Source organism: Salvelinus alpinus, chromosome 30 (genome assembly GCF_045679555.1).
Source record: "Salvelinus alpinus chromosome 30, SLU_Salpinus.1, whole genome shotgun sequence".
NCBI classification, from domain to species: domain Eukaryota; kingdom Metazoa; phylum Chordata; class Actinopteri; order Salmoniformes; family Salmonidae; genus Salvelinus; species Salvelinus alpinus.
The window spans coordinates 27581876-27598845 of record NC_092115.1 but is presented as its reverse complement, the minus strand read 5'-3'; the positions used below and the strand labels follow the sequence as shown (position 1 = coordinate 27598845).

At 41.0% G+C, this 16970-nt stretch overlaps 1 protein-coding gene across 1 annotated transcript; it reads right to left on the bottom strand.

Moving 5' to 3' along the window:
• Positions 1–1165: 1165 nt before the first annotated feature.
• LOC139559624 (cullin-1) lies at positions 1166–14531 on the bottom strand. The gene is made up of 22 exons (XM_071375774.1): positions 14311–14531; positions 11958–12309; positions 11559–11736; positions 11191–11358; positions 11047–11097; positions 10832–10922; positions 10566–10729; positions 10272–10434; positions 9425–9555; positions 9173–9280; positions 8976–9082; positions 8736–8784; positions 4636–4767; positions 4295–4412; positions 4014–4090; positions 3764–3895; positions 3309–3401; positions 2967–3014; positions 2764–2846; positions 2431–2536; positions 2142–2255; positions 1166–1883 (listed from the first exon to the last, which is right to left on the bottom strand). The coding sequence occupies exons 2-22, from the start codon at positions 12095–12097 to the stop codon at positions 1803–1805; spliced, it is 2334 nt and encodes a 777-aa protein (XP_071231875.1). The 5' UTR covers positions 12098–12309; positions 14311–14531; the 3' UTR covers positions 1166–1802.
• Positions 14532–16970: the final 2439 nt, after the last annotated feature.

The window sequence follows — 16970 nt, the reverse complement described above, 5'->3', positions numbered from 1 at the left end:
AACTCTACCTACATGTGCATAGTACCTCAAATAACCGGTGCCCCCGAACATTGACTCTGTATCGGTACCCAGTAATGAACGTGTCAGGACGAGACAGACAGGAAGGCAGCGTTTCTCAACCAGTCGAAATCATGAATCAGCTGGTATAATTTTTATGGATATATACAAATGACAATTGAAAAAAAGGTCAAATGAAACGAAGTGCAGCTAGTTATGGAAAAAGTACCCAATTATCATACTTGAGTAAAAGTAAAAATACGTAATGGAAAATGACTCAAGTAAAAGTGAGTCACCCAGTAAAAACCTACTTGGGTAAGTCTAAAAGTATTGCTAAAATATACTTAAGTATCAAAAGCAAAAGTATAATTCATTTCAAATTCATTATATTAAGCTAACCAGACAGCACCATTTTCGTGTCTTTTTTAATTTACGGATAGCCAGGGGCACGCTCCAACCCTCACATAATTCACAAACGAAGCATGTGTTTAGTAAGTTCGCCAGATCAGAGGCAGTAGGGATGACCAGGGATGTTCTCTTGATATGTGTGTGAATTAGACCATTTTCCTGTCCTGCTAAGTATTCAAAACATAATGAGTACTTTTGGGTGTCAGAGAAAATGTATGGAGTAAAAAGTACATCATTTTCTTTAAGAATGTAGTGAAGTAAAAGTATAAAGTTGTCAAAAATATAAATAGTAAAGTACAGATACCCCCTAAAAAACACTTAATTAGTACTTTCAAGTATTTTTACTTAAGTACTTTACATCACTGCGAGTTTGCAGTGACATTGATGTACATTCTGATGAAAGCTGATCATGTAGCAACATTCAGTTCTAATACCCACAAAATCCCAATTTATCCTGTTGACAACGAGCTTTATTTGAGCTTAACAGTTTACAAATGACTAGTGATGAACAGCTAAGTATGTCATTTCGGGATTGTAATGTCAAGTAACCAGCACTGACTTAAAATCTCCAGGTGACATTTTTCATTCCTGCAGGCCTACACCCCCAATTATATGACGGCCCTGGCCCCCAAAGTGACAGCCTGCAGGAATGAAAGCAGCACAGAGCATAAATTCAGTGCACAGTATATATCCATTAATGTCTAACATATCATCCAAACTTTTACATCCGTTTTGAAGGAATAAAGACCATCAGAGGGCATACAGAAACCTTTAACTTTTATTTACCACATTAAAAAAAAGTGAACCACACTATACAAATGGTTTTCTGGTAGCAGGTAGCAATGCAGATTACACTTCTAAGGGCCTTTTTCAAACACACAGATCGCACTCTGGAAGTGCAGCTAAAATTGCTCATCTTTTTTAAAACACGTTCTTAATTTGCTCCTGCCACGTAACGCAGCAGTGTCTTAACAGCTTCTCCCCTATTACGTTGTTTTGCTCCTTAAATGCAGATAGGCAGTAGCATGCAACCCTCGGTGTGAAGGGTTTTGATTGGGTTTTTTGTAATGTTAACTTTGCAAGATAAAGGGGTAAAGGTCTCTGTCCATATTTACATATCAAAATGTATCTGTCGAACCTGAGCAGTTCAGATGGGATCTTCAAACAAACACTGGGCGAGCAGCTATCCCATAATCTCCGAGTTTAAAGGGAAGTCCAGCTTTAGCAACCACCTTGATGATTCAGAAGACTTTTCTTTCTTCTTTGTTTTTTTATTTTTCTCCTTCTGTGCTCGCATTCCTGACAACATTGGCCAAATGTCAAAAAGAATGATGTTTATTACTCAAGAAACAACTTAAAAAAAGAAAGGAGGAAGGGTGGAGAACAATGAAAAGGTTTTAAGCCAAGTAGCTGTAAGTGTCTTTCTCTCCGTCGACACGCTCCAGGTACTCCTTCTCTATCAGGATGTCGATGCATTTCTGAAAGACACAAACACACATGACCATTATTACCATTACTAACATGGCATATGTTGCATACAGAAAGTGGTTTCCATAAACCTACAGGAAACAACCGTAATGTAAAAACACAGTATAGATTTGTTACATTTCTGAAAGACAAACAAGACCGTTCCTACCATGGCAGGTGTTGCATTTACAGTATGTGGTTCCATGAAATCCTCTGGAGTCGGAAGGTAAATTGCCATCTAATGTTCCCTAATCTAATGCATAATTTACCTTGATGACGGGGACTCTTGGTTTAAACCTGGATGACAGCTGGTTCAGAACCTCTGCCAGGAGCTGCTGATGTTTCAGCACTTTACGCATCTTCATGATTCTCACGATGGCTGCCTACAGTAGGGTGGAGGAATACAACAGAACAGCCTTAAACAACAATATTCTAGACCAGAGTCATTTGTGCACGATGGATGATAAACATCGATTTTTGTGAATGTTAATGAGTGCTTGAGAGTGTGTAAATTTCAGTGAACAGAAGAGCATGATGATGGACTAATGGACAGTGTACCTGTATTAGCAGTTTCCTGTCCTCCTCTATGTTCTTGTGAGTGGTTTCCTGCTCCTGCTTTTGCTCTGTCTTCATTGGCACGTTAATGTTCACCCGAAGTTTCTTGCTGTCAAGATTAAAATCAAAACCTGCTATCAGCAACAGTTCATGGAATCGATTACAGTACAGTAACATCATAGGAATTATGAATATCTTTTTTACACCATTTGTACAGTTGTGATCTACACTGATAACATGGGTTGCATCCCAAATGGCACTCCATTCCCTACGTAGTGCACTATATAGGGAATAGGGTGACATTTGGAATCAGCCATGGTGTGTGTCATCACTCACTTTTTGTATCCCAGGAAGAGTTTTATTAAGGTGTCTGGTTTGAACTCCACTTCATCCACATTTGCGTTCTCATCCTCCAGGACCTGGACAAAAGAACATGGCTTAGGTCAAAACTTTCAAAGAGACTCTACATTGCTGAATGGTGATTCCCTATCAACTGGAGTTGTTTCTGTCTATCTGCTAATAAGAGGCACAAAACTTACCAGCAATTTGGACTTCAACAAGATTTGCAACACTTGCACCAAAATGTCCTGTTGGGGAAAAAACAAACATTCATCAAAATGTATGAAGCAAATTAGTGGGCTGTTGCTTTCAGCTTATATCTTCACATCACAGCATAACATCTTCCCTTGAAAAACCATCCATCAAAGAAAATGGTCTGTCTGACAGTAACTTTTGAATTACATTTATTTTGAGTAACAGACAAATACAACAAATGTACAATGTGGACCCAGAGGATATCACTTGAAAGTATTCATTAAAACGCTCATTTCCAAAGTGGGTCTCGATGGTATACTGGATCCGTTAGAGTTGTCAGTACTCACTATCTTGATCTGCGTGCTGTCAGTGAGCTGCTGCACTGTGTAGACATCCTCAGTGTTGTATTGTAGCAAGATGGCCATCTGGAAGGTAGAAGCCTGGGAGGACAGGAAGAGCAACAGGGAACACATCAAAACCATCTTACAGTACAGGATACCATGGCAACTCAGCTCCATGCATATGGTTGATTTGTGGAATTTTTGCTTGTTTCAAATCAAATTTATTTATATAGCCCTTCGTACATCAGCTGATATCTCAAAGTGCTGTACAGAAACCCAGCCTAAAACCCCAAACAGCAAGCAACAGCAAGCAATGCAGGTGTAGACAGTGAGCACACAACAGTACGCTCCAGTATGTTTCTTCAACAGTGTTGGTTGATTAATGAATATTCCTAACTCGTGAGAGTCTGAAAGGACATTATTGCATTTTATTTGACCAGAGAGACAACGGCTGTACTCGCCTGTAGAGTGTATCTGTTTTTAAAGCAGTTGGTGACCAGCTCTCCTTTGGACAGGTGGTAGAGCCAGGTCAGCTTGCGCCCGCTGTGTCTGCTGGCGTAGAAGGCCGTGAACCTTTGGTAACTCCTCTCCAGCTGAATGAGGGCAGGAGAGAAGAAAAGAGAGAACGGTGAGTAAACAGAGAACGGTGAGTAAACAGGGATCAATGTCAGTTAATTGGGTCACAGTGGAGGATCCGTTAGTGTGTCTTACCTCAGAGGGCAATGCGAATGTACAGGACTGCTGGAAGGGCCAGGAACCAGAACTGAGGACCTGGATGCTGAAGTCCACTGGGATATAGACACACAAACAGATCAGCAATCTTCTTACCATAGTTCTTTGTTTCAAAGTGATTCTTTGTTTTACAGTTTGGTTAGGATACACAGGGCTGTAGATTCATCTCGGTAGCCGAGTTTCCAATAAACTCCTTTCTGTCATAATGAATCCCAGAATCTGGATACTCTCCTTTTGCTCATTAGTCACATTATACTCACAGTCCAAAGGCTCAGAGTTGGTGAGGTGCTTTTTGAATTGTTCATTTAGGTCTTTGCTGACGCCGATGTCCTGGAACATGCGCTGGAGTTTAGAGGTGTACTCGAAGCCACACGCTTGCTGTTAGGAAAGAGGGCAGGACATACCATTAAAACAGGGGTGATCCCAGGTAAAACACAGTCCAAACACTGAGCAACCAGAAAATATCTTACGGATTTGTATTTCAACAAACCAATCAAAATGCAATGGCAATGTCACAATAAAAACTGCAAACTGATAAAATGTGTTTCAAGGCAATTAAAGGCATTGTCATGAGGTGAACAAGATTTCAGTTGTGTACTACCTTCAGTTTGGAGATCATACTGGCTTCAGCATCGTCACTGGCGCTGTTCTGATGGACTAACCGCTTAGCCAGCATCTTGGCGTAGAACTTCTGGAACACATCTTTGTCCTCTATGTACTTAAAGACCACCATCTAGGGAAGAGAACACATAACAGTTAGATATAGAGTTGTGAATAGAGATCACGTCACATACTGTAAACAAACTAAAATACAACATCAGGCTGAAGGAGGGGGAGGAGATTGGGTCTGCAAGGCAGGCAGTTGTGGAAGTCCCAGTTTTCATCCTGTCGACTCCAGATAACCAGATGAAGTACCAGTGGCAGTGTAGGAATACCCATCCTTGCGTCCTAAATAGTAGGCTGTTCGAGTATGCGAAAAAATAAAGTTTAATAGTATGCCACGTTTAAAAAATAAAGTATACTTTAAATGCACTGATGTCATACTAATTTTGGCTTTGACAACAACTGATCAATTAGATATTGGGAGGGGCTACCGAAATCAACAAATAGTGGGAAATAACGCAATCGCGCATGACGCATTCTCAGTATGCGAAAATATAATGTGTGACTTTTCAAAAATCAGGTATAAAAATGCCAGGATGTTATACTTATTTAGTCTCTTCATCTAGTAGAATTCGATGCACATTTTCCCACAATGCATTGGAAGAGGTGGGCTGCGAGTGATAGGACCTAGTTCTCTTCAAGTAGCCAAACAACAAAACTTACTTGGGAAGATGCCTAATAGCGAAGCTTCTCCTGTGGTGTTCAAATGTAGGCTAAGTCATTTTGTTCTCCTTAAAATGATCACGAGTATTGCATCATAGGATACATCTTTGAAAACAGAAGTCTTTTTCTCTTTCTTTTTTTTAACCAAAAGTGGATTTCTGTTTTCTCAAAGTGTTTCTTGTTCTCTTGGCTATCGTCAGAGCTTTTAAACTAAATAATAAACCATCTTTTGATTTCTGAATGTGATGGCACCGGGGACTCAGGATGTGGCTGCGTTGTTGATGTCATGTTAATCAGGCCTTTTGATTTGAACATATGGATTGTTTTCGTTTTGTAGGCTAGGCTACCTAATTAACTATTTATGGATCAATCCTTAGCAGTCATTCTGATCTTGTTCCCAATGATCGGTGCTTTAGTTTATTATGTTGCTGTACAGCGGTTCTGAATTTGCGATGCACCCGACTGTCCATGTTTTTTTGTGCAATAGCATTTTGATTTGAACATCCGAAAGGTTTGTGCATGTAATAGGCTATTTTATTTCATTTATATATGTTACAGCACTATGGTTTCACTAATAAATATGCTGAAATGGAACCAAATTATCGTTTTTTGTCTTCAGTCCTTTATACACTGAACAAAAAATGAAACGCAACATGTAAAGTGCTGATCCCATGTTTTCATTAGCTGAAATAAAAGATAAATACAATAAACAATAACAATAAAAAGACACTCAAATGTGCATTTCTGTCACAACACAATGCCACAGATGTCTCAAGTTTTGAGAGAGCGTACAATTGGCATGCTGACTGCAGGAATGTCCACCAAAGCGGTTGCCAGAGAATGTAATGTTCATTTCTCTACCATAAGCCGCCTCCAACATCGTTTTAGAGAATTTGGCAGTACGTCCAACCAGCCTCACAACTACAGACCATGTGTATGGGGTCGTGTGGGTGAGCAGTTTGCTAATGTCAACGTTTTAAACAGAGTGCCCCGTGGTGGTGGGGTTATGGTATGGGCAGGCATAAGCTACGGACAACGAACACAATTGCGTTTTATCAATTGGCAATTTGAAAGCACAAAAATACCATGACGAGATCCTAAGGCTCCTTGTGAGGCCCAGTTTTTTTTAGGTATCTGTGAACAACAGATGCATAACTGTATTCCCAGTAGAGGTCGACCGATTATGATTTTTCAACGCCGATACCGATTATTGGATGACCCAAAAAAAGCCGATACCGATTAATCGGCCGATTTTTTTATATATATATTTGTAATAATGACAATTACAACAATACTGAACAATACTGAACAATACTTATTTTAACTTAATATAATACATCAATAAAATCAATTTAGTCTCAAATAAATAATGAAACATGTTCAATTTGGTTTAAATAATGCAAAAACAAAGTGTTGGAGAAGAAAGTAAAAGTGCAATATGTGCCATGTAAAAAGGCTAACGTTTAAGTTCCTTGCTCAGAACATGAGAACATATGAAAGCTGGTGGTTTCTTTTAACATGAGTCTTCAATATTCCCAGGTAAGACGTTTTAGATTGTAGTTATTATAGGACTATTTCTCTCTATACCATTTGTATTTCATATACCTTTGACTATTTGATGTTCTAATAGGTACTTTAGTATTGCCAGCCTAATCTCGGGAGTTGATAGAACAATGCTTGAAGCATTGAGAAGAGCTGCTGGCAAACGCAGTAAAGTGCTGTTTGAATGAATGCTTACGAGCCTGCTGCTGCCTACCACCGCTCAGTCAGACTGCTCTATCAAATCATAGACTTAATTATAATATAATAACACACAGAAATACGAGCCTTAGCTCATTAATATGGTCAAATCCGGGAAACTATCATTTCAAAAACAAAACGTATATTCTTTCAGTGAAATACGGAACCGTTCCGTATTTTATCTAACGGGTGGCATCCATAAGTCTAAATATTGCTGTTACATTGCACAACCTTCAATATTATGTCATAATTACGTAAAATTCTGGCTAATTAGTTCGCAACGAGGCAGGCGGCCCAAACTGTTGCATATACCCTGACTCTGCGTGCAATGAACGCAAGAGAAGTGACACAATTTCCCTAGTTTAATATTGCCTGCTAACCTGAATTTCTTTTAACTAAATATGCAGGTTTAAAAATATATACTTCTGTGTATTGATTTTAAGAAAGGCATTGATGTTTATGGTTAGGTACATTCGCCCGTTTGGCGAAGTAGGCTATGATTCAATGATAAATTAACAGGCACCGCATCAATTATATGCAACGCAGGACAAGCTAGATAAACTAGTAATATCATCAACCATGTGTAGTTAACTAGTGATTATGTTAAGATTGTTTTTTATAATATAGGTTTAATGCTAGCTAGCACCTTACCGTGGCTCCTTGCTGCACTCGCATAACAGGTAGTCACATCACAGCTTGCCACGCAGTCTCCTCGTGGAGTGCAATATAATCGGCCACGATCGGTGTCCAAAAATGCCGATTACCGATTGTTATGAAAACTTGAAATCGGCCCTAATTAATCGGCCATTCCGATTAATCGGTCGGCCTCTAATTCCCAGTCATGCAAAATCCATAGATTAGGTCCTAATTTATTTAAATTGACTGATATGAACTGTAACAGTAAAATCTTTGGAATTGTTGCATGTTGCATTTATATTTTTGTTCAGTATGAATAGGATAGATGGACTATATGGGCTACAGTAAAGATTGAATGTGATAGTCTGCCTTTAACCAGCTTGAGTAGGCCTATAACTCCATTCCTACTCTACTCAGCATTTAGAGAAATTAATCAAATTGGAAATTAGCTATTGTCAGGCTTGTTAATGCGATGCAGGGCCACGGTCAGTACGTTTCTACATTCTGGAACATTCAACTGAACGGAAACGAGATTCCGTACTGAACGACCAGTTGAAAAATCGGGAGGAGTTGGGTTGTGGAACGCTGTCAGCCTGGCCACTGCCCTTTAAATACGTCACTCATTGCTTCAAGCTACACCTCGCCACCCACCAAATGTACCTCAAGGTCCATTCAAGAACGTTTTGGGAAACGTGTCGTTCAGTACCAACCATTCCGCAATGTGGCAAACGTTTAAGCTAACCAAACGCACCTCATGTCTGTTGAATTTGCAAAAATCCACCCGCACTCGGCCCCGACTCACCTACTCAGCCAGTCAGGAGCCGCTACTGCATGGCGGCCGTGGCATACTGCATACTTTTTTACTAAACAGTATGTGCTGAATAGTATGCAACAATGTGTACATAATATGCAGTTTAAGTATGTAGTACGCTAGTATGGGTATTCAGACATGCCAGTGTGACACCTGAACACTTGAGAAAAAGCAGTCCCCCAACTTACCACTTGGTTTAGTGTGTCTTCCAGCTCTGCCTCCTCTGGGTTCTTTGAGCTGTGCGAAATAAAGAATTTCATTTAAAATCAATGTCAATGTGAACCATTTCAGAACAAAAGTCAATAGCAATACTAGAGTGCAGGCTACTGCCCTCACTGCTCTCAGGCGTGTGTAGACTTGAATATCAAACTGTGGGTCTGGAGTTATGTATTGGGTGAATGCATCAGAGGAGAGACTGAGTGACACACCTCTTCTTCAACAAAGAATCACAGTATCTAGCCAGCAGCTCTGGGGATTTGCTGGACGACTGCACCATCTTGGTCACAGCATTGTTGTTTATGAAGCGTCCACAGGCCTGGAAAAATCAGTTCAAACTTAACAGCAACAGTGTGCGTGACATATGAAAACCTCTTACACCACAAAATATAGTAAAATTTGACCATACCTTGTCTAGAGCAGCAACAAAACCAGCGTCGTTGTTGAACGCTGACATTACTAAAGCATTATACTTTTTGTGGACGTCTAAGATGGTCTGGACATACATTTTGGGATCCTGTGGTGAAGTAAACGAAAACAAGAAAGTCAAGGATAACCCAAGTGAACTGGAGAGAGTGTCTCAGATGAATCCAATAAAGATGTGAACCTTTGGGTAAAAAGTATGCGTAAATGTCACTATTTTATCCACTGTAGTTCTTACATTGAGAGCCGCTTCTCCACACTTCTCTATAGCAGCAAGGCCCTGGTTGTATATGTGCGTCTCCAGGAGTTTCTTCAGCTCTCCCAACCCATCAGTGATTCGGGACACCAAATTGTACATCCGCCCAAGGTCTACACAGAGATATAATATATATATATATGAGAATAAATGGTGATAACCACAAACATACATTTACACAGCCAAAGCTCACATGGAACGTACATATACAGTAAATGTACATATAGAAGTACATACACAGTGTACAAAGCATTAGAAACACCTTCCTAATATTGAGTTTTGCCCTCAGGAAAGCCTCAATTCGTCAGGGCATGGACTCTACAAGGTTTCGAAAGCGTTCCACAGGAATGCTGGCCCATGTTGACTGCAATGCTTCCCACAGTTGTGTCAAGTTGTTGACTGGATGTTCTTTGGTTGGTGGACAATTCCTGATACACACCAGAAACTGTTGAGTGTGAAAACCCCAGCAACGTTGTAGTTCTTGACACATTCAAACCGGTGGGCCTGGCACCTACTACCATACCCCGTTCAAAGAAACTTAAATATTTTGTCTTGCCCATTCACTAACTGAATGGCAAACATACACAATCCATGTCTCAATTGTCTCAAGCATTAAAAGTCCTTCTTTAATGCTTTTTCCCCCTTCATCTACACCGATTGAAGTGGATTTAACAAAAGACATCAGTAAGGGACCATAGCTTTCACCTGGTCAGTCTGTCATAGAATGAGCAGGTGTTCCTAATGTTTTGTACATTGTGTACAAATGTATGGAAAGTACACAAAGCAAAAAGGCAAGTCTGGCAATTGCCATCTGGACTCTCCTCTGTACCTTCATTTTTGTCAGCGTCCAGAAGATTTTGGAACTCTGTATGGAAAATCTCCAGGTGCTTCTCGATGAGCACCTGCTCACACTTGCGGGCCAGCTCGTCCTGCGTGCTCTCATGGAGGTACACCTGCACCCTCCGCTGCTCCTCCAAAAGACGTGCCTCCGCCTGAGAGAGAGAGGAGAAAAAGAGAGCAGAAGGAGACGGATAGAAAGAAGGATTCGGTTAACATTTTTACACTAAACAAAGGCCACAGATACAGCTACTATTTCGCTCGATGCACAGGTTTGATAACCTACCTTCTTCATGTACTCAGTAACAGGGTTTTGTTGCAGGAACTCTGTGCTCTCTCGTGTGTAGAAGCGCTCGGTGTCCGCCAAGAACTGAGTCTCAAAGTACTCTTTGTAGACCGACAATGTGGGGCCTTTGGCAAAGGCATCATCCTCATTGAGGCCCAACTCAACTAAAAGACACACAACTCCACTGTCAGAGCCATGAAATAAGATGTTTCACAATAGTTTCATATTGGTTGACCAACACACAACTAAAATATGCCAGGACCTACCATAGGATTGGACGACTCCACTGATAAGCCTGGTGTTGATGGTCTCTCCGTTACGTTCCTTCTCGATGAGCTTCAATACAGCATTTGTGACCTTAGTTGCGGGGGGGAAGAAATGTAAGGTAAGCCTTCAACAAAATGTACATTATCACAATCTACTCACTAATCAACTAAGACTGGGAATAACTTTTCCACAGCTGATCTGAGGGGATACTCACTTGTTTATTCAAAGGTCTGAAAAGGCATTCCCTCCATGTCACCAAAGCGAGCTGAAAGGACAGGAAAGGATGGGGCGATGCATACGGTTGAGAAAACCCTTAAGATGAGATGTGGGTTAATAAAATGATTGTCTATCATCTTACGGAGTAGATTTCATAGATCCCTTTGCGCCCCTCATCACACTCGCGGCGGACCCAGTGCCGGTTGAGGTAGGCACAGATACCATTCAGCACTTTGCTGGAGAATCTGTAGTCTTCCCACTGCTGTGTGTAGAACTTTAATACACTCTCATCCATCAGGTCTTCTCCATCCTGCAGATGAAGGGAAAAGAGAGGGAAGAGAAGAAGAGACTGATATTTAGTTAAAGATAAGCATGCAAATGTAGTAGGATATTTCATATGCTTCCTTTAACCTCTTTTGAAAGGGCTTATGGAAAATTAACCAGTATTCAATTAATTCAGTCACTTCATTGACCTCAGTCCATTTAAAAAGGTACAGGAAAGAGCATTACCTTGAGCAGGTTGGTCAGGTAGTTCTTGAGGAATTCCTTGAGTCTCTTGTAGAGCTCCAGGCCCACAAACTGGGCCCCTCCTGGGGTGGGGGCCTTTTTAGAGGGCTTGGATGGCGGGGGCCCTGCCCCACGGGCCTGATTGGACTGGTGCACACTGGTACAGTAGTTATAAACATGTCTGGGTGGTGGGTTAAGGCAACAACATAAATGTAGAAACTGAAAATACTGACAAATGGATTTCCCCCAATTATGCTTCAAACTGATTTTTTCCAGCTTTGCCATTTTGTTTGACTAACCAGGCATAGAAACCATCCGTTAACTATGCCCTTTAATAAACACACCGCATTAGGAAGTACATTAGTCAGAGAAGCCTTGCAGTGCATCTATGTGGAAGGATACGTGTAGAGTTCCATGTATCGTGCTTTGGCCATGCTCTGTCTGGTGTACACCTGCTGTATTCCTGCTCGCAGGTCGTCCCAGATCTGGTCTAGGCCAATCTGTTTGAGCCCATGAGGGTTCTGGCTTCTGTTGGATGACATTGTCTCTTTGCTTGTTGTTGCTCTCTTCTCAGTTGCTGTGTCACGTTTTGTTTTATCGCGTGTAATGAAACTGTCAAGAGCTACTCCTCCATAAGGTGATGAGAGAGGCCACAATCCAACACAAGACAAGGTGGGGTCTTCTCTTCAGAGTGGCAGACGTTATTGGAAGACCCCCTTCAAGTAGCAATCAGGAGAGCACCCTGCCAAGAGACCTGCAAACACACACACACAACAAAAAACATTGTAAGAAAGGAGCACACATTAGTATAAGTCACATGGTGCACTCTGAAGTGTAAGATAAAATGTTGGAAAAATCAATTAGCTCATCAATATATGCATTATTTCAAAACTGCTTCCATTATAGACTACACTACACAGAAAAATTATTGGAATAAGTCCCCTGACACACAAAGCTGCTCTCTAGACAGGTGCTAATGTATGACATATTGTAAGAGATTAGCTTAGTCAGTGTTATATTGACTCCAGCCTCCCATTGATCAGGACCTAGCAGCTGGGCTTGAGGTCTGACCTTCACTGGTCCTGAATATTGTAACTTTAATACAGTGTCAGTAAGTGTGCCTGTCCACCGCAGTGCAGCGATGCCTGGGGGGAATATGGCTGACTGGATTGGGCTTTCCTTCAGCTTGAAACCTAAACCCTGCTGCCCTCGGCTTCTGTTTACCATGTGCATGGCGGGGCTGATTTCCGGCATGGAGAAGGACATCCTTCAAGTATAATTGAATAATACATTGAAGGTAGAGAAATTACAAAGAAAAAGAACAACCATGATTTAAAAGGAGACAAGCACACAGAATTATGATTTCAAGATTATGTAGGCCTAACCCGATCTTGTTTCATTACTGTGTTCATGTATGCAAATATTTTAATTTAGATTCTACTAAGTCTTAGAATACAACCATAGACGTGTATCTGATAATATCCTTGGTTACTAGAGACAAATGTATCTAATAAGAATATGACTTGTCTTGAATGCAGAAAAACTGCATGCACTTTGCATGAATGACAAACATGAGATGGTAACATAAGTGTTGGGCTTAATCGTTTAATAACCAACTGTTCAAGATAATTTGCTACTCCTTCAGTCAAGGCTCAATTATTCATAATCTTATCAGAGACAGGGTTGGCTCTCTGTAACCATGGCAACAGATGCAGATAACGCAGAAAACTCACTGGAAAGAGGTAGCCTAACCTCTCAAAGTGGTGTGGGTGCTTTGGATGGAGGGAACTAGCATATGTGCAGTAAAGGTAGCTTGCTGCATAACAAAGTTCTGAAACAGTGACACTAATCCAGTTCAACAAATAAACAAATATAACGTCGGACAGTTGGCAGCAAAGAGGTAGCTACATGATCATAGGGATAATAACGTTATGTTTGGGCAAAATGATTGTCACTTAGCTGGTAGCTAACAACAATCTTGGAATGCCTGGCTTGCAATACGTCGTCACATATCTATTCTGTCTATTGTTAGCTAGCTCCATAGCTCACTGTCAGTTGCACAACTGTTAATATTGATAACTAGTAACGTTAGGTAGCTAGCAAAAGGCAACATCGTTGTAGCTAACGTTAGCTACAGTAACTTTATCTGGCTATATACACCTGTACAGTCTTCCGGCACGATCTAGCTATCCAGGGAAACTTCTGAGTTTGTGACTAACTAGCTTTATCATGCCATGGCTAAACCTGTACGTTAATATTAACCTGGTCAGTGAAGCGTAAGCAACAATAGCAGATAATAATGGTTTGGACTAGCTGACGCTAGCATTATTTGCTAGGTGTATGTAGCTAGCTAGTAAAATCAAATAACTACTCGATAACAAGACAAACTGTACATTTTGATTGACAACTGTTATTTAGCTAACATAGGGCACTGGCTAGTACTAACATGATATATAGATAACTAACGTTAGCAAGCTAACTAACGTTACCGCGAGAAATGAGGCCTGCTGTTCGGGCGCAATGCTAGTTAGCAAAGTTAGCTGTCCGCAGAAGGCAGCCGAGATAAGACAGACAGTCGGTGTTCGCTGTATAAACACAACACAAACTAGTCTAGTGCGCGTTCAGTTTTTGTATAACCAGTTAACTAAATAGGTACAAAAATATCAAAGTTCACTGGTGATATGTGTAGCTAGCTATGCTTAGCTACTGTACTAGCTAGCTAACAAGCGAACGTAGCTAGCTGACGTTAGTTTACCATCGTCCAGTAGCAGTAGTGCTCGTTCTTGGCTCCAAATCAAAGAAAACAGTGCAAATTAGACACAAATATTACGTTTATAATCCGAGTAGAGTATTGGAAAAATCCCCTTTCTAAAACAAATCCCCCTTTCCCTCTAAATTATTTACTTTCACTGCCACAACAATAGCTGCGGCAGTGTATAGAAATAACACTTCATAAATCTGCGTTCACAGAAAGATGTCCCATGGAATTTGAGTGTGGAATTTAACGTTCCGTATACGGTCGGCGGATAATAAGGCCATTTTGTTCCATGTCACAGCCTGGTTTGTGAAAATGTCAAACTTCTAAGGAAAACTGATTAATAATGATGTATACCCCTACTACAACAGAAAACAATTCGTGTCGTCATATTCTAAAACATCCTATAATTTTAATATGGTTTTATGGGTCCGGCTCTGGCATAGTTTGATGAACCAGGCTACAGGTACAAGTATAACAATCAGCCAGATGGTTCCCCTTCCACTCACCATCAAATATTATTATGAGACTGGCAGTAGGAGAAAATGGAGTAAGATGGATTTTGGCAGTAGGATCTGTAACACTGAGCTAAGTCTGGATGCTTGATGTTACATCCAGTATAGCATCCAGCTCAGAGTTAAAACATTCTGCATAGCATCCAGCTCAGAGTTGCATCCAGATCAGTTACATCCAGCATCCAACGTCCGGCTCAGAGTAACATTCAGCATCCAGCTCAGTTATATCCAGCATCCGACTCAGAGTTAGTTACATACAGCAACCAGCTGAGAGTTACATCTGGCTCAGACTTCAACAAAAAAGTTATGTCACATTTAAAAAAAACTTTTTTTTTTTTTTTAACTAGGCAAGTCAGTTTAGAAATATTTCTTATTTATAATGACGGCCTACCTTGGCCAAACCTTGCCCTAACCCGGACGACGCTGGGCCAATTGTGCGCTGCCCTATGGGACTCCCAAAGACAGCCGGTTGTGATACAGCCCGGGATCAAACCAGGGTCTGTAGTGACGCCTCTAGCACTGCGATGCAGTGCCTTAGACCACTGCGCCACTCGGGAGCCCGAATACAACAGTTGTAGACCTTATCAGGAAATGCTTACATCCAGCATCCTGTACAGAGTTACATTCAACATCCGTTTCAGAGTTACATCCAGCATCCGGTTCAGAATTACATCCAGCATCCAGTTTAGCGTTACATCCAGCATCCAGCTCAGAGATACAGTTGAAGTCAGAAGGTTATCTACACCTTAGCCAAATACGTTTTTCACAATTCCTGACATTTAATCCTAGTAAAAATGAGTTCCCTGTCTTAGGTCAGTTAGGATCACCACTTTATTTTAAGAATGTGAAATGTCAGAATAATCGTAGAGAGAATGATTTCTTTCAGCTTTTATTTCTTTCATCACATTCCCAATGGGTCAGAAGTTTACATACACTCAATTAGTATTTGGTAGCATTGCCTTTACATTGTTTAACTTGGGTCAAATGTTTGGGGTAGCCTTCCACAAGCTTCCCACAATAAGTTGGCCCATTCCTCCTGACAGAGCTGCTGCACGCGCTTTTTCAGTTCTACCCACACATGTTCTATGGGATTGAGGTCAGGGCTTTGTGATGGCCACTCCAATACCTTGCCTTTGTTGTACTTAAGCCATTTTGCCACAACTTTAGAAGTATGCTTGGGGTCAATGTCCATTTGGAAGACCTATTTGCGACCAAGCTTTAACTTCCTGACTGATGTCTTGAGATGTTGCTTCAATATATCCACATAACTTTCCTTCCTCATGATTTTGTGAAGTGCACCAGTCCCTCCTGCAGCAAAGCACCCCCACAACATAATGCTGCCACCCCCGTGCTTCACGGTTGGGATGGTGTTCTTCAGCTTGAAAGCCTCCCCATTTTTCCTCCAAACATAACGATGGTCATTATGGCCAAACAGTTCTATTTTTGTTTCATCAGACCAGAGGATATTTCTCCAAAAAAGTAAGATCCTTGCCCCCATGTGCAGTTGCAAACCACAGTCTGTCTTTTTTATGGCAGTTTTGGAGCATTGGCTTCTTCCTTGCTGAGCGGCCTTTCAGATTATGTCTATATAGGACTCGTTTTACTGTGGATATAGATACTTTTGTACCTGTTTCCTCCAGCATCTTCACACGGTCCTTTGCTGTTGTTCTGGGATTGATTTGCACTTTTCACACCAAAGTACCTTCATCTCTAGGAGACAGAACGCATCTCCTTCCTGAGCGGTGTGACGGCTGCGTGGTCCCATGGTGTTTATACTTGCGTACTATTCTTTGTACAGATGAACGTGGTACATTCAGGTGTTTGGAAATTGCTCACAAGGATGAACCAGACTTGTGGAGGTCTACACATTTTTTCTGAGGTCTTGGCTGATTTCTTTTGATTTTCCCATGATGTCAAGCAGAAGGAGCACTGACTTTGAAGGTAGCCCTTGAAATACATCCACAGGTACTCCTCCAATTGACTCAAATTATGTCAATTAGCCTATCAGAAGTTTCTAAAGCCATGACATCATTTTCTGGAATTTTCCAAGCTGTTTAAAGGCACAGTCAACTTAGTGTATGTAAACTTCTGACCCACTGGAATTGTGATACAGTGAATGATAAGTGAAATAATCTGTCTGTAAAC